A 21,372-nucleotide genomic window follows, 5' to 3' on the forward strand; every position below is an offset into this window, starting at 1 on the left:
AAGCAAAGAGACAACCTACACAATGGGAAAGGATATTTGCATATTTTCAATCAGACAAAAGCTTGATAACTAGGATCTATAGAGAACTCAAATTAATCCACATGAAAAAAGCCAACAATCCCATATATCATTGGGCAAGAGACATGACTAGAACCTTCTCTAAATAAGACGAATGGCTAACAAACATGAAAAATGTTCATCATCCCTATCTATTAGAGAAATGCAAATCAAAACCACCCTGAGATAGCATCTAACCTCAGCAAGAATGGCCCACATCACAAAATCTCAAAACTGCATATGCTGGTGTGGATGTGGAGAGAAGGGAACACTTTTACACACTGCTGGTGGGACTGCAAACTAGTACAACCTTTCTGGAAGGAAGTATGAAGAAACCTCAAAGCACTCAAGCTAGACCTCCCATTTGATCCTGCAATCCCATTACTGGGCATCTACACAGAAGGAAAAAAATCCTTTTATCGTAAGGACACTTGTACTAGACTGTTTATTGCAGCTCAATTTACAATCGCCAAAATGTGGAAACAGTCTAAATGCCCACCAACCCAGGAATGGATTAACAAGCTGTGGTATATGTATACCATGGAATACTATTCAGCCATTAGAAAAAATGGAGACTTTACATCCTTTGTATTAACCTGGATGGAAGTGGAAGACATTATTCTTAGTAAAGCATGACAAGAATGGAGAAGCATGAATTCTATGTACTCAATTTTGATATGAGGACAATTAATGACAAGGTCACGTTGGGGGTGGGGGAAGGGGAGAGCAGAGAGAGAAAGAAGGAGGGAGGGGTGGGGAAAGAAAGAGCAGAGAGAGGGAAGGAGGGAGGGGGTTGGGGCCTTGGTGTGTGCCACAGCTTTTGGGGCAAGACAAGATTGCAAGACGGACTTTACCTAACAAATGCAATCAGTGTAACCTGGCTTATTGTACCCTCAATGAATCCCCAACAATTAAAAAAAAAATTAAGTTTTTAGTATTTTCCTTTTGAAACACATATTAGTTTTCTATGTCATTTATTATTTACTTACTCTCAAGCCTCTCGTTCTATTTTATTGCCCATTTTTCTCTTCTCATCCTAAGCTCTGCGTTTTGGTTATCTGTTGCTTCATGACAAAACTATCCCACATTTAGCTTAAAAACAATTTTTTATTATCTCTTGTGACCCTGTAGGTTAAATGGATTTAGCTGAATGTTCTATTTTGATATCCCATAGTGTATAAAAACAATCATAGTGACATATAGCTATGAAGGCTCCCTGTTCTCACCATATGGCTGGGCCTCAGGTCTTGGCCCTGCCCAGCGCACCTCGTCAGTCCCACTGCCACCCCCTCCATTTGACGATTCCACAAGGCTTGGTGTCCAAGATACCTTCTTCACTCTCATGTTTGGTGCCTGAGCTAGGATGGCTGGAATACATGAGGGCTGATTTTCTCTCCACAGGTCCTTTCCTCATGGCTAGCTTGAGCTTCCTCACAATGTCATGGTGTCAGGATAGTCTGACTTCTTACTTGGTTGCTGACTTCCTTAACTATTGTTTTAAGAAGCTGCAAGGCTTTCTGTGTCACAGCCCAAAAGTTACTCATTTTCATTTTCACCATACCTCATTTGTTACATAATACAAATCAGGTTTGGTAATTACTATTCCTGAAGGACTCCCATTGTGTGGAGAATTGCAAAAGTCACCACAGTTCCAACCATCAGGAATAGGAGTCTAAATGCACATTGCATCCTAGGATACTGTTTAGGTCCACCCTGCACTGGTTACCAATTTGTTGGAGTCCAGTGTGACAGAAAATATTCATATAAAACTGAGCTGTTCTTCTAAGACATAAGCTTCCCAAGACAGATGGAGTCTTGGCTATGTGTTCCCCACTTAAGCCACAGCTGAAGGAACCCATCTGGGATTATATACTTTTCCAGATCCAAGCAACTCACTGGGCAAAACTCTGATGAACACCTTGTTTTTAGGGCGCAGGAGGAAAGCCCAAGCATTCTGGGAAGTTCCTTTCTATCTCAAGATAGTACATTCCAGTGCCGTCTGCAGTTACTCTGAGAACTATGGGCAGGAAGAAAGTGGAGGAGAGACTCAATCTAAGCCTATCCTGAGACCATCTAGTACACAAGTCTAACCTAGATCCCTTGAGGAAAGGACGGCATGAGGAGGAATAACAGGAGGTGTGGTTTGAGAGAGAATATCTTTAGAGACTATCTGCCATACATATTCCATCTGTGAATTCTTAGCAGACAGAAGAAAACGTTATTCAGAAAATTGGTCTTTGCTTTCTAAATTCCCTCAATTTAAGAACCAGGTCAGTGCTTAAAATGTAAAATAATTTAGTATGCTTATTTTTTGCTGCTTAATTATTTTTATTATTTATTTTGAAACGTATAAGATCAAGAGAGGTAAATGATTTACTTATTTTGTTAATACATGTTATAACACATTTCCTAGGAACTGAATGTTAATTATTGGCATAGACCTTCTTTAATGTTCACTTTTTTCTGTTTCTTAGGCTTTCCTTTTGACTTATCATCACTTCCCCATTTTTCTGGGGAACAGGTTGTACAGAGAGAAAAACAGCTAGGTAATGTTCAAGTTTTGGCTTTGAATGAATGCCTGAGTAAGTAAAAATTTATTCATCTCATCCTACTATAACAATGTTGACTCCTTCAGACAAACCATCTTTACTTGCAGTTTTTCTTACATACTTTGTTTTTTAGATATGAAACTCATTTAAAAAAGTCTTTCTGATAGAGGTGGTTTGGAGAAGATAGCTTCATACTTACCTGGCAGGGGAGATACCATGATCACAAGAAGATAGCTTCAACTTTATTTTTATCAGATTCATAATATTAGTATGTATTTGTACAACACTGTTAACATTCACAAAAGTATTTCACCAGGCAAGTTTTATACTTCAAACTTTGATTTTAGCTGTATGCTAGAATAGTTACATAAATTTTATTATTCTGTTTAATATAGATCTCTTTGGAATATTTCTCTTTATATATTTTTGATAGCACAAGGACTGGTACCAGGTATTTTTTTTAGCAGGTACACTGCTAATAGAAAAAAAATGCAAGTCCCAGTGCAATTAATGTGTTAATTTGAACATTGATTCTTGGTCTTTAATCATGATCATCAATAAAACTAAGAACATTTGACATCTTGAGTAAAGTTGGCATTAAGATTTTCCTTATTCAGAAAATTAACACTACCATTTGATCCAGCAATCCCACTATGATATATTTATCCAAAGGAGAAAAAGGACATTTGTACTTGGATGTTTATAGCAGCACAATTTATAATCCCCAAAATGTGGAAACAACCCCAGTGCCCATCAATACATGATGGATTATTAAAATGTGGCATTTAAATACCAAGGAGTACTGAACCATAAAAGAAATATTGTATTCTAGTATGTTTTGTAACAACCTGGTGGAACTAGAGATCATTCTTCTAAGTGAAGTATCGCAAAAATGGAAAAATTTACCACATGTACTTAGTACTAAATTGGAACTAGTTGATCAACACTTATGTGCACATGTGGAAGTAAAACTCAATGGAAATTAAGTAGGATAGGTTAATTCACACCCAGTGGGTACAACTACACACTCTTAGGGTTAAGGGTACATTTATAACCTTTACTTAAAATGTACAAAAAGAAATTATATGACCAAAATGTGTGTAATGTCTGGAAATAAATAAAAATGCTCTTAATTGAATGTTTTTCCTCTTATTGTTAATTTGGTTATCAGTCATAATATTTTTAACCTTTAATGTTGTGGGGAAAAAAGTGAATGAGTTAACTCACCTATAAAACTATTTTCACATTGACACACAAATTTTGTGTTCATTATTGCCTAATATGAACTTACTTTAAACAAATCACTGGTACATAGTGAGAGAATGAATGAGAAATTGTTTCAAATTGTAAATCCTCCATAGTTACACACAGAAGAAAATATTTAAATTATATATTAAAATTATAATAAAAACTATCATTCCTTTTTTAAAAAACGTTTTTTTAAATATTTTACATTCAGTAGCTTGTTTTACTCAATTGAAGATGATTTTAGAATACTTGGTCTCTATAATTCATGCAAGGATTATAAACTTGAAGTTGTGCAAAGCCAGGCTAATTATGTAGTCTTTAGCTCCTCTTAACTATTGATTTTTTTTTCCACCAAGAAAATGATGTTTGTTCAAGGACAATTTAATTAGAAAGGCAAATCAGTTTCAACAAAAGGTAGTACAAGCCAAAACCAAAAGAAAAAATATTAAAAAATCAGTATTTTTGTGGATATGCAGTGTTATTTTACATGTTAGCCAGAGCATTACTGCACTTTGCTGTGTATGAGGTACTCCTATGTATAGTGAGCACCCACATTTTGCCCCAAACTTCCAAGAAAATTGTCCTTGAGAAAGTGGCCAGCTCTTGGTCAGGAAAGACATATCTAGGGAAGGCTAATGTTCCCCTGGTAAACGTTCAGATCATGTACTTATCTGTAGATACTCCCAGGAGTCCTTCCTTCTCCTCCATGTCTGGGACTGTGGACCTCACTCGGCCCACGGGCAGCCTGAGCCTGCTCAGGGCTCCCTGTTCTCACCATATGGCTGGGCCTCAGGCCTTGGCCCTGCCCAGTGCGTCTCGCCAGCCCCACTGCCACCCCCTCCCTTGTTCATGATGCTGGGGGAAGGCCTCTTCAGACTGCTCCTACTGGATCCTCCCAGCCTACAACCCTGTGTGCCCAGCAAGTCCAGGCAGAAGGGCACTAAAGGCCCACTGGGCTCCACTGCTCCTGAGCCAAACTACATATGTATAATGTGCATCCTTATTTTCCCCTTAAAAATTTTGGTAAAAACATGTACATTATACATGGTGAAATACATTATTCACTTTTTGACTTTATCCCTGCCAAAAACCCTCAGGCTCTGATTTTTTTGCTATGAGCCTCTGCAGGTCTTTCTCATTCACCCCTCTTTCTTACCTTTCTAACCAGAAAAAAACTGTCAGAGTGGAAGAGCAGAGAGCTCTCTGAAGCTGGTGCATCTCTCCTTTGGGAAAAGAGAAGAATTAATCCCAGCAGGGCTATCCTTCCTGGTTCGATGGGAAGAGAAATACTGACAGCTATAACTAGGTTGCTGCCGAGAGGTGTGAATGAAAGGGGAGGGCAAGCAGGGGGAGGGAGGGTACAGAAATGACTGAAGAAATATGCACAGCTCTAGGGATGCCACTACATTTGGCATAGGGTAAGCATGGGACCTGAAATTAAAGGTCTTAGAGCTAATAGCTGGGCATATCCATGTAAGAGCCAGTTTGCAATCTGAAGCATTAAATCTTGATTCCAATTAATGATCCACTTAATCCATTATAATGAAAATACTTGCTGAACAAATCTCTCTGAACAAATCTGAGAGTTAATACTGGATTAAAAATCTTGGGACAAAGATGCATCTGTTTAGGATTCCTATATCATAAGGCAGAGGAAAATGACAGCAAGAAGAGTTTCCAATGTAAACATGTTTTGAGCATCTACTTTAGTGATTCTCAAGAAAAAGAAACATGAATAGAAAAGTATTTACATTGGTATAATTAATTCATTTTTACATAATGAAAACTAAAGGATGTAATGGGAACAATTTTCTGTGAAAAAAATCAGTGATTTGATGTCAATCAAAGGCTGTAGTTCTTATAGAAAAGCAAAACTTGTTAGAAAAGATTTCTTAAAGTTATCAAGAAAATATTGAATAGATTTATTACTATCTTTCCATGATTTCCCTCAATAGTACTGAATTAGAAAGAACAGCTAGAAAAGTTTACACAAAAATACACTCACAATGACACTATGGAAGAACCTTTTTTTCTAAATTAACATTAGAATGAAATCAAGTATGTTAGGTATTCATTTTTTAGACTAGTTTATTTTTATTAATTTTACTTTATTTTTAAAATATTAAAAAGATGAATTTTTAAATGATGATATTTAAAATTTATAAGCTTATAATTTATATTTTACCTAGTTTTTTGGTAATTTACAACTTTTGGTTTTGGAGATATCAAATACCTCATTAGACTGCTTGTTCAAAAAATGTTTAAGATTGCTGAATAATTTCTAAATAAATAACTGCTCAGTATGATGTAAAATAAATATCAAATAGCAGTATTGTCATTTTGTTTTGGCCAGTACTCTGAGCTCCCTGCATCTTTTTTTTAATTTATAGACCCATTGCAAACCTGATTGCTCAGTCTGCTGATTCCTTTAGATATTGTACTTCTACATATTCTTTAATAAATTAGTCCTTAGTTATTACTAGCTTTTATAGGAATCTGTCATTGTTTTGCTGACTCATTTTTAGACCTTAGTTCAGTATTTTTCTCCCAAATATTTATCTGCCACTTATATACACATTTATTTGTGTGGCAGTTATGTTTTGCCTAGGTAAACTATCCTCATAACACTCTTAAATTTTATCTGTTTTGTCTATTTCTCAATTATGAAGGTTCATATGAATTCTTACCATGCTTTCCAAATTATGATGTATTTGACAGCTTTAAGAAGTATAGGTCAGGTTGAGATTTGAATGTATTTTTAGCATAAGTAAAAATGTAGAGGCTAATTTCTTTCAGGTGAAAGCAAATCATTGATAGCTTTTTGTTTTGGAATGGCTCCCAGCAGATTGTTCAGAAAATATAAAAACAATGAAGCTTTGTTTTTCTTCTCACTGGGGAGATGTATTATAGTAGAAGAAGAATTTATTACAACTCTCATTTTACTGTTAACTAATGTTCTTGACTGCAGAAATCATGTTATTAATACTTATCATGGGTAAGATCTGGAAGGACCCAAGGTCCACATTGGGAAGGTTGGATTTTAGGGAGCCACATGTTACAGAGCTGCCTATCTGAAGCAGAACTTTGACACTGATTGCCTCCTCCTTATCCTACTCTCTTGCATTATTTATGTGCTGACCTCAGGTAGTACATAAATCTGATATGCTTTAAACCTGTGTCTAAGGGCACAGCACAGTGCTTTTCAGGCAGCAAGTTCTCAGTAAATGCTTGTTAAATTGAATTCTCTATGAATTTATAGGTTACTATTTTATCGTAGACGAAAATGTTGTTAGTCTAGAGGTATTTGAAAATGAAATATTTTTTTATCAAAGTAATAAGTACATGAATAAATTTACCACTGAGTCATGTAATAAATGATGATTTACTTATATAATCCCTTGGTTTTCTTATGGTTGATTATCACCTTATTTTTTTTGTTCGTTTTTTTGAAACGAGTCTCACTTTGTTGCCCTCGGTAGAGTACTATGGTGTCACAGCTCACAGCAACCTCCAGCTCTTGGGCTTAGGCGATTCTCTTGCCTCAGCCTTCCAAGTACTTGGACTACTGGTGCCCGCCACAACACCCAGCTACTTTTTGCAGTTTGGCCAGGGCCAGGTTTGAACCCGCCACCCTCGGTATATGGGGCTGGCACCCTACTCACTGAGCCACAGGCGCTGCCCCTCACCTTATTTGTTTTTAATTTGCCTAGTCTTTAGACAAAATATGTTTTTCCAGTGGCTCTAACACTTCTATATTCCTGTCATTAACATTCATCATGTATTAAAACACATGAGTTCCTTTTTATTTCTCTATTAATTTTTTCCCAGAATGTTTCATGTTTTGTTCAGTTATGGAGTGATTGTTTCTTAGACTTGCTAGTATTTTGAATTTTTCTCTTTCCTTTTTTCTTCTTCTGGAATCTCCTTTTTCCTAGACCCCATATTCTCCTTTTTCTTAGATCACTTCTTTGTTTGTTTGGAGCTTATCTTTCAGTAGCTTCTTCAGTAAATTTTTTTAGTTTTGCATGTTTGAAAATATCTTTCCTTGACTGGCATAATCTTAGGTTGAAAATCATTTGTCCTCAGAGTTTTAAGGACATTGCTCCATTGTCTTCTACTCCACTGTGTTTATGTTTAGAAATTTAATACTATTCTTATTCTTTGTGGTGATCTACTTTTGTTTTATTTTTACGCCTTTCCTAGAAACTATTTTCAGAAGCTTTCTCTCTAGAAGTGTTGCTCTGAGTCAATGTGTGTATCTCTCACTCTCCTCCACCTCCCCTAGTTATTGAGCTGTATACCTGATGGGCCATTTAAATGGAAAATTCACATCCTTAAGTCTGAAAATTTTCCTTTACTTATCCCTTTAGTCACTTTCTCCCATTTTCTTCTTTCGAGAACTCTTATTAGTTATATATTGACTCTCTGGACAAAATACTTATTTCTTTGCTATTTATATACTGTTACTTTTTTTTTTCTTCTGGTTTCTGTAGGTTATCTTCCATTTTATTTTGCAGCTCTTTTATGGAATTTTTGAAATTTGAGCTCTTGTGTGCTTAGTCATTCCTTGTTCATTGATGATTCCTTTATCAAAGCATCCTGTACTTGTTTTGTGGAAGCAAAACTTATTTCTGTGAGAGAATTATAGCAAACTTTCTTGTGTTCCCTCCAATAGATTTTTTTTCTGCTGAGCTCCTTTTTTCTCATCATTTGCTTTAGTCTCTCTTTTTGATCCTGGATGTTTTTTAGCTTGCGGTCCCAATAAAGAAGCTGTTGGGAGATAAGCTCCAACCAGAGTTTCACTTTTCCTCCAAGTGTTGGAAGCAGTTGAGAAATGAACCTAAGATACACAGATGAAAATAAATTATAGATGAGAGTTAGACTGAAAGACAGGCTTTTTAAGTCTGGGACCAGGTTAGCTTTCTCATACATACACCCAGAATCGAACCAGCCACTAAATGGCTATCAGAGCTAGGCAACTGCAGATCAACTGCACATGAGAAGATCTCTTCCCACATTATGGAAAGCATACATCCTGAAGACTTGCTAGCTCAAAGGAAAGAGAAGAAGGGTCTGATCAGACCACGCCTTGTTCCTGACTAGTTCAGTGAGTGATAGGAAAATAAGGGAAGCAGGAAATGTTACTGAATCAAATCCTTATAGACAAGGCTGGGAAAATGAAAAGCCACCAGTCCCTTCAATGCCTTGCCTTAAAGGTCTGGTAATAGTTTTCTGTTCAGCCTGTTTTAAATTGTAAGTCTTAAATGCCTACCTCTAATCTATATATCTGGCAAGCTGCAAGTAGTGTGAAGGTGATAATTCAATATTTTATTCATGAACTCCTACCCTTATTCTACCCCAGTATCACTAGAGCTTTTTTCTCTGAGGGTGTTGAGTTTCTCAAAAGGAGAGTCCTTTGATCTTTCCAGTTAGGCATTTGTGGCAGCTAGCTTTTCAGCAGCAGGGCTTTGAGTTCGACCTGTTTATAGACTATTATTTAATTCATTTTAACTCCAAGCTTCATACCACCTTTCAGTGTACCTAATGTCCCATGGTTTGGGACTGCAAAACATAAAATAAATAAATAAATGAAAGGAGAGTTAAGTGGCTGTGAGGGCTGAGCCTGAGGGTAGGGTGTGTGTGGTGGGGAGAGGGTGGCTCTGGGTTCTAACTGCTTGTTGTCTATCCTGTCCCATTTTATTTAGTCCAACACCTCACGCCATCTGCCCCTACTCCTGTGTAGTGCCTTTTTGCAGGCACCCAAAATGATTCTTCCTCTGCTCTTCTGACCCAGTTACCATTCCACTGTCATTTCTACTTGCAAAATTTGTTGAAAAGTATCATTATTTCTCTTTTCTTCTTTTGTTGACCCTTTTTATTCCTTTGCTATGATTTTAGATATGGGAAAAGAAAAGAAGTAGCCAAGCTACTATATTTAACGAAAAGTCTAACAGGTTTTATTTTCACATAAGCATGAGTATAACTTTTGTAAACTTGTCTTTATTATTTACCAACTTATTTATTAACAGTTTATTTCTGTTTATCTCACATAACTGGAAATTCTCTCATTATCTACAATTAGAATTAAATTGAAAGGAGGCCTACATAGGAATGTCGATTTCCTGGAGATACTTACTTGTTTTAGTTTTGAAAATATTTTCCATAAAAGATTAGTAAATGAGCTCCAGAGTGGCATTAAAATAACAGTTATATAGTTAATTGTATTGATTTGTCTTACAGAAAGAAGAAAGTTGGCAAAGCAGCCTGAAACACTTTCTGTTGCTGAACTCAAAAGTCTGTTAATACTCACAAGGGAACGCTTTTTTCATCATTTTGATGCTGTTATTCCCCCCAAAATGCGAAGAAAGACAGGCAGAATTAAAACTTCTAGTATTTTAAATGGTAAATTTTTTTGTTACTTTAAATTTTAATTTCTTTTTTTGTGCATGTGCATCTATGAGTTATTATTATTAAAATGTATAAAATGATTGTCATATCAAAATGTATTTTTTAAAGTTAATAATATGTATTTATATATACGAGTGTGCATGTATGTGTGGTAAACTGTATTTATCATCATTTATACTTTATAAATTTGCTGGTGACTTCTTTCATTAAATATGTTGAGTATAATTGTTTTTGAGAAGAGGTAGAAGCATTTCAAAGTGATCTCTCTCATGAGTCTTACTAAGCTGCTATAATGTTTGGATTTCTATTAAGCTGTATTTTCATAAATTGAGGGAAGCAAAATCTACACAGTAAATTTAATAGACATAAAACTATGTATGGTAAGATTCTCCAGACTTGCCTTCGTTAGGTCAGGAACAGACTTCATTGAGGGAGCAGGAAATTGTTTCAATATTTAATTAGATTTCTTACTCTTTTCCTGGATTCTATTATTGTGATGAATTTGAGTATAGAGAAGCTTTTCCAGATCTAATAAGAAACCATTTGAAGATTGCCTGACAGTTTTAAATATACAGGGCAATTTTTTTTATGTTTATTTTTTTTAAGAGAGAGAGTCTCACTTTATTGCCATTGGTAGAGTGTCGTGGTGTCACAGCTCACCGCAACCTCCAGCTCTTGGGCTTAGGCAATTCTCTTGCCTCAGCCTCCGGAGTAGCTGGGACTACAAGCACCCTCCAGAACGTCAGGCTATTTTTTGTTGCAGTTTGGCCGGGGCCAGGTTTGAACCCGCCACCTTGGTACATAGGGCCAGCACCCCACTCACTGAGCTAATCCTTCCTGAGTGCTAGGATTACAGGTGTGAGCCAATGTGCCCTGCCAAGTTATTTATTATTTTTTATTATACTTTTGAAGGAAAGGCTATCTCTTTTTGAGAGAGATGAAAATTTTCAGTCTATTTGGGTGTTAGTTCCGTGCAGCATATTAGCTAGAAAGATAAGCATACCCTTACATACAGTATTTTATTAGTAGTAAAATATCATGTGATGTTAGTAATTTGAAAGATGTTAAGGCATCCTACATTGGTAGATGAGTGATAATTATTTCTAAAGCAGCCTTTACATGAAAGCAACTTAAGTTATTTATTTATTTATTTATTTTGAGATAGAGTCTCACTTTGTCGCCCGTGGTAGAGTACCATGGCGTCATAGCTCACAGCAACCTCAAACTCCTGGGATCAAACGATTCTCTTGCCTCATCCTCCCAAGTAGCTGGGACTATACCACCTACCACAACACCCAGATATATTTTTAGAGACAGGGTCTCACTCTTGCTCAGACTGGTCTCGAAGGTATAAGCTCAGGCAATCCACCCACCTTGGACTTCCTGAGTGCTAGGATTACAGGTGTGAGCCAATGTGCCCGGCCAAGTTATTTATTATTTTTTATTATACTTTTGAAGAAAAGGCTATCTCTTTTTGAGAGAGATGAAAATTTTCAGTCTATTTGGGTGTATTCCTGTCGCTAATATGAAAATCTCATGCTATATTCAATATATTCTCTACAGAATTGCCTTCTTTTCATTTAGATCTAATTTCCCTAAAAATAACAAAGTTATACTTTTATTGTACATGAGTCCTAGTAATGCTAATTCAATTTTTGGAATTGAAAAACTCATAACTTTCATTATGAGGAGATATTTTATTTCTATTTCCAATGAACTTTTCTATGGATATTGAATAGTTCAGGCCATCAGAGAGGTCTTTCTTAGATGTTTATGGTAAGTATTGTATAACTAACCCAACATGCCTTTATACCCACACACACACAGATGTATATGTCTATAAATATATATTTTTATATAGAAAAACACAATATGTTAATACTTTTCACTACTTATGTGTATTTCTTTTCTTTGTAGATTTCAGTCCAGTAGAACCTGATTGCTCAAGTCTAATGGAGACCAATACTCTGGAGTGGCCAGAAAGGCATGTTCTTCAAAATTTGGAAACTTTCAAAAAAGCTAAACAAAAAATTAGGTAATTAAATTTGTAATAAAGCATGACGTAGCTCAGTGCGGTTTTTTAGGGAGTTTTGTTTTTTATTTTTGAGATAGAGTCTCACCTTGTCGCCTCTATAGAATGCTGTGGCGTCAAATGTCACAACAACCTCAAACTCTTGGGCTCAAGCTATCCTCTTGCCTCACCCTCCCAAATAGCTGGGACTACTGGTGCCCATCACAACACCCATCTATGTTTAGAAATGAAGTCTCACTTTTGCTTTGGCTGGTCTTGAACTCCTAAGCTCAAGCAGTCCATCCACCTCAGCCTCCATAGCTCAGTATTTTTAAATGAACTCATTTTTTTCTTAATCCTTAAGTTATGTTTATGAGATATATTCAGTTTAGAGTTGTAGTATAGGGGGATACCTTCTGCTCGTATTTCTCTGCCTTGTGTTCCTACTCTCCAGGTTTCACAGTGAACATTTTGCTGTATAGCTTAGCGGACCATGCCCCATAGTGTATTCATATATAAAAGTGTATGAATATATAAAGGAAATCTTCCTCCAGGAACATGTAAAGTGAAGTAGAAGTACTCTTCTCATTTGAAGCAATTTGAATTGTTCTGGTTTTACATTCATATGTTTTTATACCTATTAATGAAATCGGGAGGCAGGGTTTATTTTTGTTCATTTTTTTTGTTTTCTGTTTCAGTACATAGTAGGCACTTAGTACATGACATTGAATGATAGAATAAAAAAGAAAAATTTAGCTCCCTTAAATTGCTTTTTTTACAGTTACTATAAATCACATTTTTTATTTTTAGCTCATCAGTTGATATTATTTTATGATTCGCTATAACTTTTTAAATACATCTCAACAGATACTGAGCACCAAGTATGTGTTAGATACTGGGAATCTGAGGTAAAAAAAATCTTAGAGCTTACCTTTTAATGGAAGAGACAATCAAAAGAAAAGAAATAACCAGACAAGGAAATGTAGTAATTAGAAACTACTCTGTATATAAGGAGTGAAGTAAACAAAGGGACTGAAGGAGAATGATTTTATTTGCTGTAGGGTGAGAAGAGGTGCTCACCTGCATGAGGTGGATGGTCAGGGATTGCTCTCAAAGGATATGACATTGGAGCTGAGACCTAACATATAAATGGGCGGAGTATACTCTGCCATATAAGTAGAACCAGAGAGATCTTCACACAGTCTGGATTTTATTCTAAGTTCATTGGTAAGCTTTAGAAGGATTTTGATTTCTTTCCAAAGAGTGATGGGATCTGATTTTGCAATTTTTTTTCCCTTTTGTGGCAAATAAATTGCAGGAGGGAGAGATCAGATGTAGAGAGATCAGTTAGTTGGCCTTTTCTTCAGGCTAAGTGAGAGTTAACTTTGATCTGACACTAGAGTTACAGTAGTTGGGAACAAATTTGGAGTACACATTTGTAGAATGCCAGGAAAAAACTTCCTGTGTTGGCTTCGATGTGGAGGAGAGAGAAAGCAAAACTGCCAAGATAATTTAGATTTCTGTGTTTAATGAGATAAGTGATGTTCTCCTGGGGAAGACTGGTGGCAGTTTAGGGTTAAGGATAGCTTTGGGGAGAAAAAAATCAAGAACTGTGCTTTAGGGGATGCTAAGTTTGGTGTTATAAATTATCCAAATGGAAATAACGTGTGGACTGGAAGAGAGATCTGAAAGTGAATTTAGACTTACCTTTGAAAGGGGTTTTTGCATATGTGATGATAAATGTGAATTCACTTGGTAAGATGATGAGGAGAAAAGAAACGGGTCTTAAGACCAGTTATTGAGAATCTTAGGTGTTTACAGATTAAGAGGAAGGAGACAAGAAAAAAGAATAGAGAAAGGGCAGTTTACAAAAGAACCTCAATTTCTTGCTTTCCAATTTTAGATGGTATTTTACTTTTCTCTATGAAAGATGAGGAAATTAACACCCCTATTTTCTTCCCTTCTTATCCTCCCTCTAGTTAAGCCTTATGTTCTTCATAATAGATAATTTCTTTTCTCCCTAAAATTTTCTCTTTTTTTGGCTTCTCTCTGACATCCTACTCTAACTTGTACTGTCTGCTTACACAGCTAGAATCCTGGTATTTCTTTATTTTGATCACATTTTTAGATTAGTTCTGTGTTTTCTTGGATCTCATTTCTTAAGAAGGAGTCTGATGCCAGATTGTTTTTATTCCTTAATGGTACTTTATTCCATCTCTGAAACTTTTAGAATTTTCTATTTTCCTTTGTGTTCTGAAATTACATGAGGCCATTTGTATAGGATGTTTTAGACTTAAGACTTTCGTTTCTTTTTGGCTTTGAGAAATATTCTATTATTTCTTCAATAATAGTCTTTGCTTGTTTTTTTCTTTTCTTTCTAAAATACTTGTTTTTAACTAATAGTAAATGTCTGGATTGATTTTTTTAAATTTAAATTTGATTTTTTTCTCAACAGTATCTTTTTCATCCTTTCTGCTTTATTTTTAGGGTACATTCTATACCTTTGCTTTCATCTGTTCTATTAAAATTTTTGGTAGTCATATTTTAATTAATAATCTTGTTTGTCTAAACCTATTTTTTCATAGCACTTTTTTCTTCTTTTATTAGTAATGAACCTGGAGATGGTACAGTAATTAGAATTTTCTTTAAACTTGTTTTATCTGTTTCTTCAAACTATTGGGCTGAAGCTATCATCTTGCTTCAGCTTCTCAAGTAGATGGGACTGTAGGTGTGTGCCACAATGCCTGGCTAGTTTTTCCAATTTTTTTTTTTTCCCAAACCTGCCACCATAGGTGTATGTGGCTGGCGCCCTTGCCGACTGAGCTACCAGCGCCACCAGCCATGTATTATAAATTTTTGTAGGCAGGCACTGAAGTTCTAATTTTCTGTGAACTTAAAAGATTACTTGAAGCACAACAATCAAAAATCTCTTCAAGGTCTCTTCTAGCCGTGGTTATGACATCATAAATAAGCACATTGTTATCTGTGAAATATGTTTATATATTTTTAAACTACTTTACATACAATTTATTCTTAATCTTCACAAATTCCCTAGAAAAAGATGGGATAGGTCTTATCTTAAAATGAAGGAACACCTAAAATTTAGTACTTTGTAACATGAAAATCAACATACCAGGCCTAAAATAATTATTATTTCTATTTTTCAGGTAAAGATACTGTAGGTTACATTACAGAACCCGGAGCAACACAGATTTTTAAAATGAGAGTTAGAACTAGACTGACACCAAATTAGTTACTATTTCTACTCTATCACTCTATAAACCAAAAAAAGCTCATAGAAAGTTTTAAAACCTGGAAAGAGGAAACTACTTCTCTTTCAGAGAATACTAAAGGATTTATTAGACCAGCCTGAGCAAGAAGAGACCCCTTCTCTACTAAAAAAAAAAAAAAAAAAAAAATTTACAGTACAGTAGAGTCTCCACAGTTGACCCCTCCCTACATTGACTAGTTCCTTATGTTGACTACTTCTGTGTGTTGACCAGTTTGTTACAGTCTTTTGGGTGGTCAGCTTACAGAGGTTCTACTGTATTGTGGGTTTTCAGAACATGTAAGAGTTTAGATTCAAATTTTATAGAATTGACACTAGGTAACTTCACACTGCTAAATAATAGGCTTTCATTTATAAAGAATATAATTATGCTTATTTTATTTGAGTACTAGAATTGTTGACACAGTAACTGTAAGATTTATTGTGATGTAAAGACTTTTTAAAATATAATTTGAAACTAAATGATTTGCAAAGATTTTACTTTATCGTCTTTGCTAATTGTGTAATTCCTCAGTCTTCTTTTTGTATATTTTGGTTTCTACTCACCATCACCTTTCCCTGACTATGGTAAATTCAAGTTCACTTTTAATAAATCTGCATAACATTATTTTCCCAGAACTGGTTCATTGCCTCGTTCCTTGGGCCACAAAGAGGGTCCTCGAGATTGCATCACATTATTGGATGCTAAAGAATTGCTGAAACACTTTACCTCAGATGGGTTACCAGTTGGAGATCTTCAGCCTTTACCAATTCAAAGAGGGTAAGTTATAAATTTATAATTCCAATTTTTAAAAGTCATTTTAAAATAACATTACATCTCATTTCCTAAGTTTATTGAGACTTCAGCAAAATTTCTAAGTTTGATCTGTTGTTTATCACGTGGCCTTAATCCTTACATTGTTATCTTAGTCAAAGGGAAGCAACAATAATAGAAGGAACCTTAGCATATTCCCAATATGCATAGAAGTTAATAGTTTCTACTTTGTACACAAAGGATAGCACTTTTTAAGAAAAAAGTTAGAATTTGACTTGGAAATATTTTTATAAATTCTCTAACCTGTGTTAATACTCTGGTTTTGATTTTGACACACTTTAGCGTGAGCAATGTCAATCATGTCTAATAGTAGTGAAAAGCATAGCCTTTCAATTGAAGAGAATGAGAAAGTATAAGAATGCTTTTGAAACTATGACATTACCAAGTAAGAAGTCCGTGTCTACATGAGTAATTTACAACTAATTTGACTTCCAAGATAGTTTGCATGAAGTTACAGTTAATAAATGCTGGATGTTGCTGAAGTTGGCGAAATTACAGGTAAAATTGTGACATCAAATACTTGTAAGTATTGAATAATTTGCTCATTACTCCCATTTCTTTTGTTAATGCATTGTTTTGAGAACCTTCCAGAGGACCTTAATAAATTGTAGATCATTTTGATCACTTTCACAAAACTAGATTTGAAAATTGATTTTAAAGGTAAATTTTGGAAAGGATTTATTTGAAGGCAGTTATATCTCAAATATTGTAAGAACATTATTGCCTTTATGTGCAATTTCACTTGAGAGAAAGACAGCAACTTTGAAAATGTGAGGATCTTAATAATTAATAACTGGGTTTTAATGACTTAATGATCTTGATATAAAAATTATATAATTTTGGAAGAATTTCCTTTTCTCATAACTTTGAGAGATTGATAGTCTTTTTTGTGGGCATTCAGAAACTTCAGAAATATGTATATTTTGTCTATTTAGTTATTGAATTACTATTCGTTAAATCATTAAGCACAACCTAGCAGACTCTGATGGGTTTGTCAAAAGTGAATTATTTCTTGTACTCTTTTTGATTAGAATGTCATTCTTGATGCAAAGTACAGGAGATACGGTTAATTCTTTCTGTAGAAACTGTGGGTGATTTATTTAGGCAAGTTTGATATGATTCTTCAATGTTAGTAGAACTGTGTCATTAGAAGATACTAATGTATCTTCTGTTAACATTAGAGATGGAGGATGAGCTTAATCAATCAGGAACTGAGGTGCTCTTATTAAATGTCCGCCTTTGCAAGGAGCTATCCAAAAATGTTCTATTAAATTAAACAAAGTGGAAACATGACTCCTATGTATATGGCAAGGAAATAATAAACATTCATAAAACACAAATTTATTAACGTGTTTCTTTTAAGTTGTGAGTGAAATTAAACAAAAGTAGGTAAAGTTGCTGAGAGGGATTGAAATGAGAAATAATATCAAGAAAAAGGTAAAAGAAAGGAGTGAAATGCTAGGTACCTATAGAATTTTATATTACAAAATTACTCATTTTAATAGTCATCAAAGTACTGGGGTCATTATAATTTACTTGAGTTACTTTTCATGGAACACTTTAAAAGGATGTATTTGAATATAAAATCTGCTTTTTAGGATTCATTATTGGCATATATTTTAAATTTTAATGTAATAATTTCAAATGCTTATCATAGTACCCTAGACAAATAGTGGAAAGGCAGTTTTCACTACTAATGCCAGAGGGGGAGAACTGCAACAGTAACTTTATTCTTGGTACTCTACTATTTACTTGCCTTTCTACATACCATTTCCAGCTCTTCTGAATTCAGATCTCTGGTATTTCATTGTACCTATTAACTCTATAAAAACTACTTTTGCATAATTTTCTAATTCCCGTCTAATAAGTTCTGATTTCAAGACCATGATCTGTTATCTTAGAACAATGGAACAATTTAAGCAGAGAAGGAAGGCACCCATCAGAATAACCCAGAGATCTTAATCTAATTGCAGATTTTGATATACTTGTACAGGTCTGGGGATCGAAGGGACTGGCTATGAATATTTTATGTAAACTCAACATATGCCTAGTTCTAACATACCTGCTGATGGAAAACCCACTTCAGAAAAAGAACTAAAGTCAGCAGTGAGTTTCTTTACCCTCTGATGTTTAAAATGTTGCTGACTCATAATGTCAAGATGACTACATTTTCAGTCAATCTGGATCCCAATTTGTTACAGTAGGAAATAAATACTTTTCAAGATTACTTCAATTATTCCTTTGTGAAAAAATTTTAACTTATTGCATAGAACTTAGTCACTCTACCAAAGGAAAAAAAATCAGTTGTAGAGAAGTCAGATTTGTTTTTATAGACATAGTCTTTAACTTTCTCTTTGTCACTAAATAAATGCATACTATCACATAGGGGATTAAAAAAAAAGAAAAATAATAAAAATAAATAAAACCTTAAATATATGTACAAATGAAAAACTTTCTATTTCAGGGAAAAGACTTTTATTCTGACACCAGAACTTAGTCCTAGGAAACTTCAAGTCTTACCTTTCGAGAAAGCCTCAGTATGTCATTATCATGGAATTGAGTAAGTTTTTATTTACACTGTACTCTTTTAATGTTGTTCATTATAGCTTCTCTTGTGTGCATGCGTGTGTGCATGCTAAGAGTAACTGTAATAAAATGGTATATATTGAGACAGAGCCAAAGAGTGTCCAGGACCTCAAAAAACAAAAGCAGTACCTACTCAAATAATTTGTCTTCTCTTGAAGAAAAAAGTTATTTGATATTACTTAGTTTTAAAGCATTTAAATATCCTATTTGCTTCTAGATTTTTTTCTTTATTAAATCATAACTGTATATGTTGATGCATTTATGCGGTACAGTGTACTATTTCGATATACAATGTGAAATGCTTACATCGAACTTATTATCACAGCTATCACCTCGCTTACTTATTTGTTGTGGTAAGACAATTATGCTCTTTCCTTAATAGTTTTGAAATGTACCATTGCATTATGCACATTAGGTGATATTTTTATATATTTATTTACTTATTTTTGAGGCATAGTCTTAGTCTGTTCCCTGAGCTAGTGTACAGTGGCATTATGATAGCTCACGACACAACCTCAAACTCATGGGCTCAAGTGATCCTCCTGCCTCAAACTCTATAGAGTAGCTGAAATGTTTTTAAGTATTTTGCATATAACTTGAATCTGAAAGTTGAAATCAGTAAACAGTCTATATTATTATGATGAAAAATGGTATTAACTGCTGAGAAAATGTACTGATACTAACATTTTCTTTGCTTCATGGCTAAAATACCCTAGGATATACATGTTTTTCATCTCTTTGGCCTTAATAAACTCATTAAAGCACTGATTTGAATAAAATAAGCTACAATAATTCGATTTTAACTACTAGCAGAAGTGTCTATCATCTAATCATGTTCTAGATTTTTTTTCCCAAAATGCCTAAATTCAGTTTTATTTATTGAGTTCTATCTCCCAACTCTTTTTTTTTCTGATTTTAGTTTACTATAGAAAAATCTTAATAATTCATGTAAATTTATGGAATTTTAAAAGATAGGTTCTTCTCAATCAATTATCAAAATATAAATTAAGACCTGTTTGAATATTATTTCCTGATGGGCTGAAAATCTACACAGAGCCTTATTAAATGTTGTGGGATTCTGACTTAGTATAAAGGAGACATTTCTTCTCCTCTACTACCTATTCATTCCTGGAAACAAATAAACAAATCTAACTGTGACTCCAGTTTTCTTTAGTGTAAATTGATATTCACTAAACTGAGGACATTGAGACCAAGCCAACAAAGTTATAGGAGGTGAGCACCTTTAATACAGAAACATGGTTTTGTCAAGAAGATTTGCCCATATTGCCCATTTGTCCAAGGACCTATTTATGTTCAACATACATTATGCAATAGAAACAAAATTCAAATGGCATTTTGAAGTAAATATGAAACTACAGAGAAAGCTCTTTCTGTGTTGCTATGGCCTTTAGAACTCCTTTAGAGGCTTTTCCTCTAATCTGACATAAAGAATATTTAGAAAAAATGTGTTAACTACTCAGGTTGAAATCAGCATTTCCTAAGGCAAAATGAAGTACAACCACTGTTGGCTTATTTGTTTGTTTTTCCATTTATCTATCCTGGAGTATAAGATACACTGATTGTAAAATACACTGTTTTATTAAACAACAAATTAAATTGAACTTTCATATTGTGACAATCATTTGGTCACTTCATCCTCTTGTTGCTTCGAAGTTTCCTTCGCCTATTCCAAAAGGTTTGGCAGTTTCTCCTGCCTCAATTGGGATTATTTTGTGTATGATAGGCAGTATTTTGTCTCTTTCTTATTTATAAACAAAAATAGCTTCTTCATCCACTGGCTACTTTTCTTTGTCAGGACTCATAAAAGATTTGGTTATTATTTTGTAAGAAAATATGAAATTATTGTCATTTATCCAACAATAAATATTTACTTCACTAATATAAAATATGCACCTGCTACTGTTTCTTTTCCTTTCTAATTTGCACAGTAAATTTTCATTTCAATTGCAAATCATAATTTACATTATAGTATCATTTTAAAGACATTTTAAATGGCAATTAAAGTCAACATGTACAATGTACATAATTTAGTTGAAAGTATGACATTATGAACAGCTGTGATCAAGATATTAAAACTGAAAGTAAAAATCTGCATCTTAGAAACAAAATGTTAGAGAAGAAAAAATAGTCTTCTTAGAATCAAAATATGTATCTTTTCTCTGAAAAATTTTCTGTATACAGGCTAATCAGGCATTACATTGCCTCTTGCCTAGACACTTTCTTAAAATTCATAGCTCTAAATATTACTCTAGAGCAGTGGTTCTCAACCTTCCTAATGCCGCGATGTATTCTCATTGTTACAAAGGGATTGCGACCCACAGGTTGAGAACTGCTGCTCTAGAGTATATCACTTGCTCCTGGTAGAAGTAGGACTCAAGGGTAATCTAGG

The 21,372-nt window shown here is 34.4% G+C and overlaps 1 protein-coding gene across 1 annotated transcript in view; it reads left to right on the forward strand.

Moving 5' to 3' along the window:
- MTBP (MDM2 binding protein) overlaps window positions 1–21,372 on the forward strand; it is a 68,309-nt gene that overhangs the window by 36,576 nt on the left and 10,361 nt on the right. The window contains exons 13-17 of the mRNA XM_053559298.1: window positions 2,532–2,639; window positions 10,095–10,256; window positions 12,180–12,297; window positions 16,179–16,322; window positions 18,841–18,936. Of these exons, the coding sequence (XP_053415273.1) occupies window positions 2,532–2,639; window positions 10,095–10,256; window positions 12,180–12,297; window positions 16,179–16,322; window positions 18,841–18,936 (628 nt within the window). The remainder of the gene's footprint in view (window positions 1–2,531; window positions 2,640–10,094; window positions 10,257–12,179; window positions 12,298–16,178; window positions 16,323–18,840; window positions 18,937–21,372) is intronic.

This window comes from Nycticebus coucang, chromosome 13, assembly GCF_027406575.1.
Source record: "Nycticebus coucang isolate mNycCou1 chromosome 13, mNycCou1.pri, whole genome shotgun sequence".
Classification (NCBI taxonomy): Eukaryota; Metazoa; Chordata; class Mammalia; order Primates; family Lorisidae; genus Nycticebus; species Nycticebus coucang.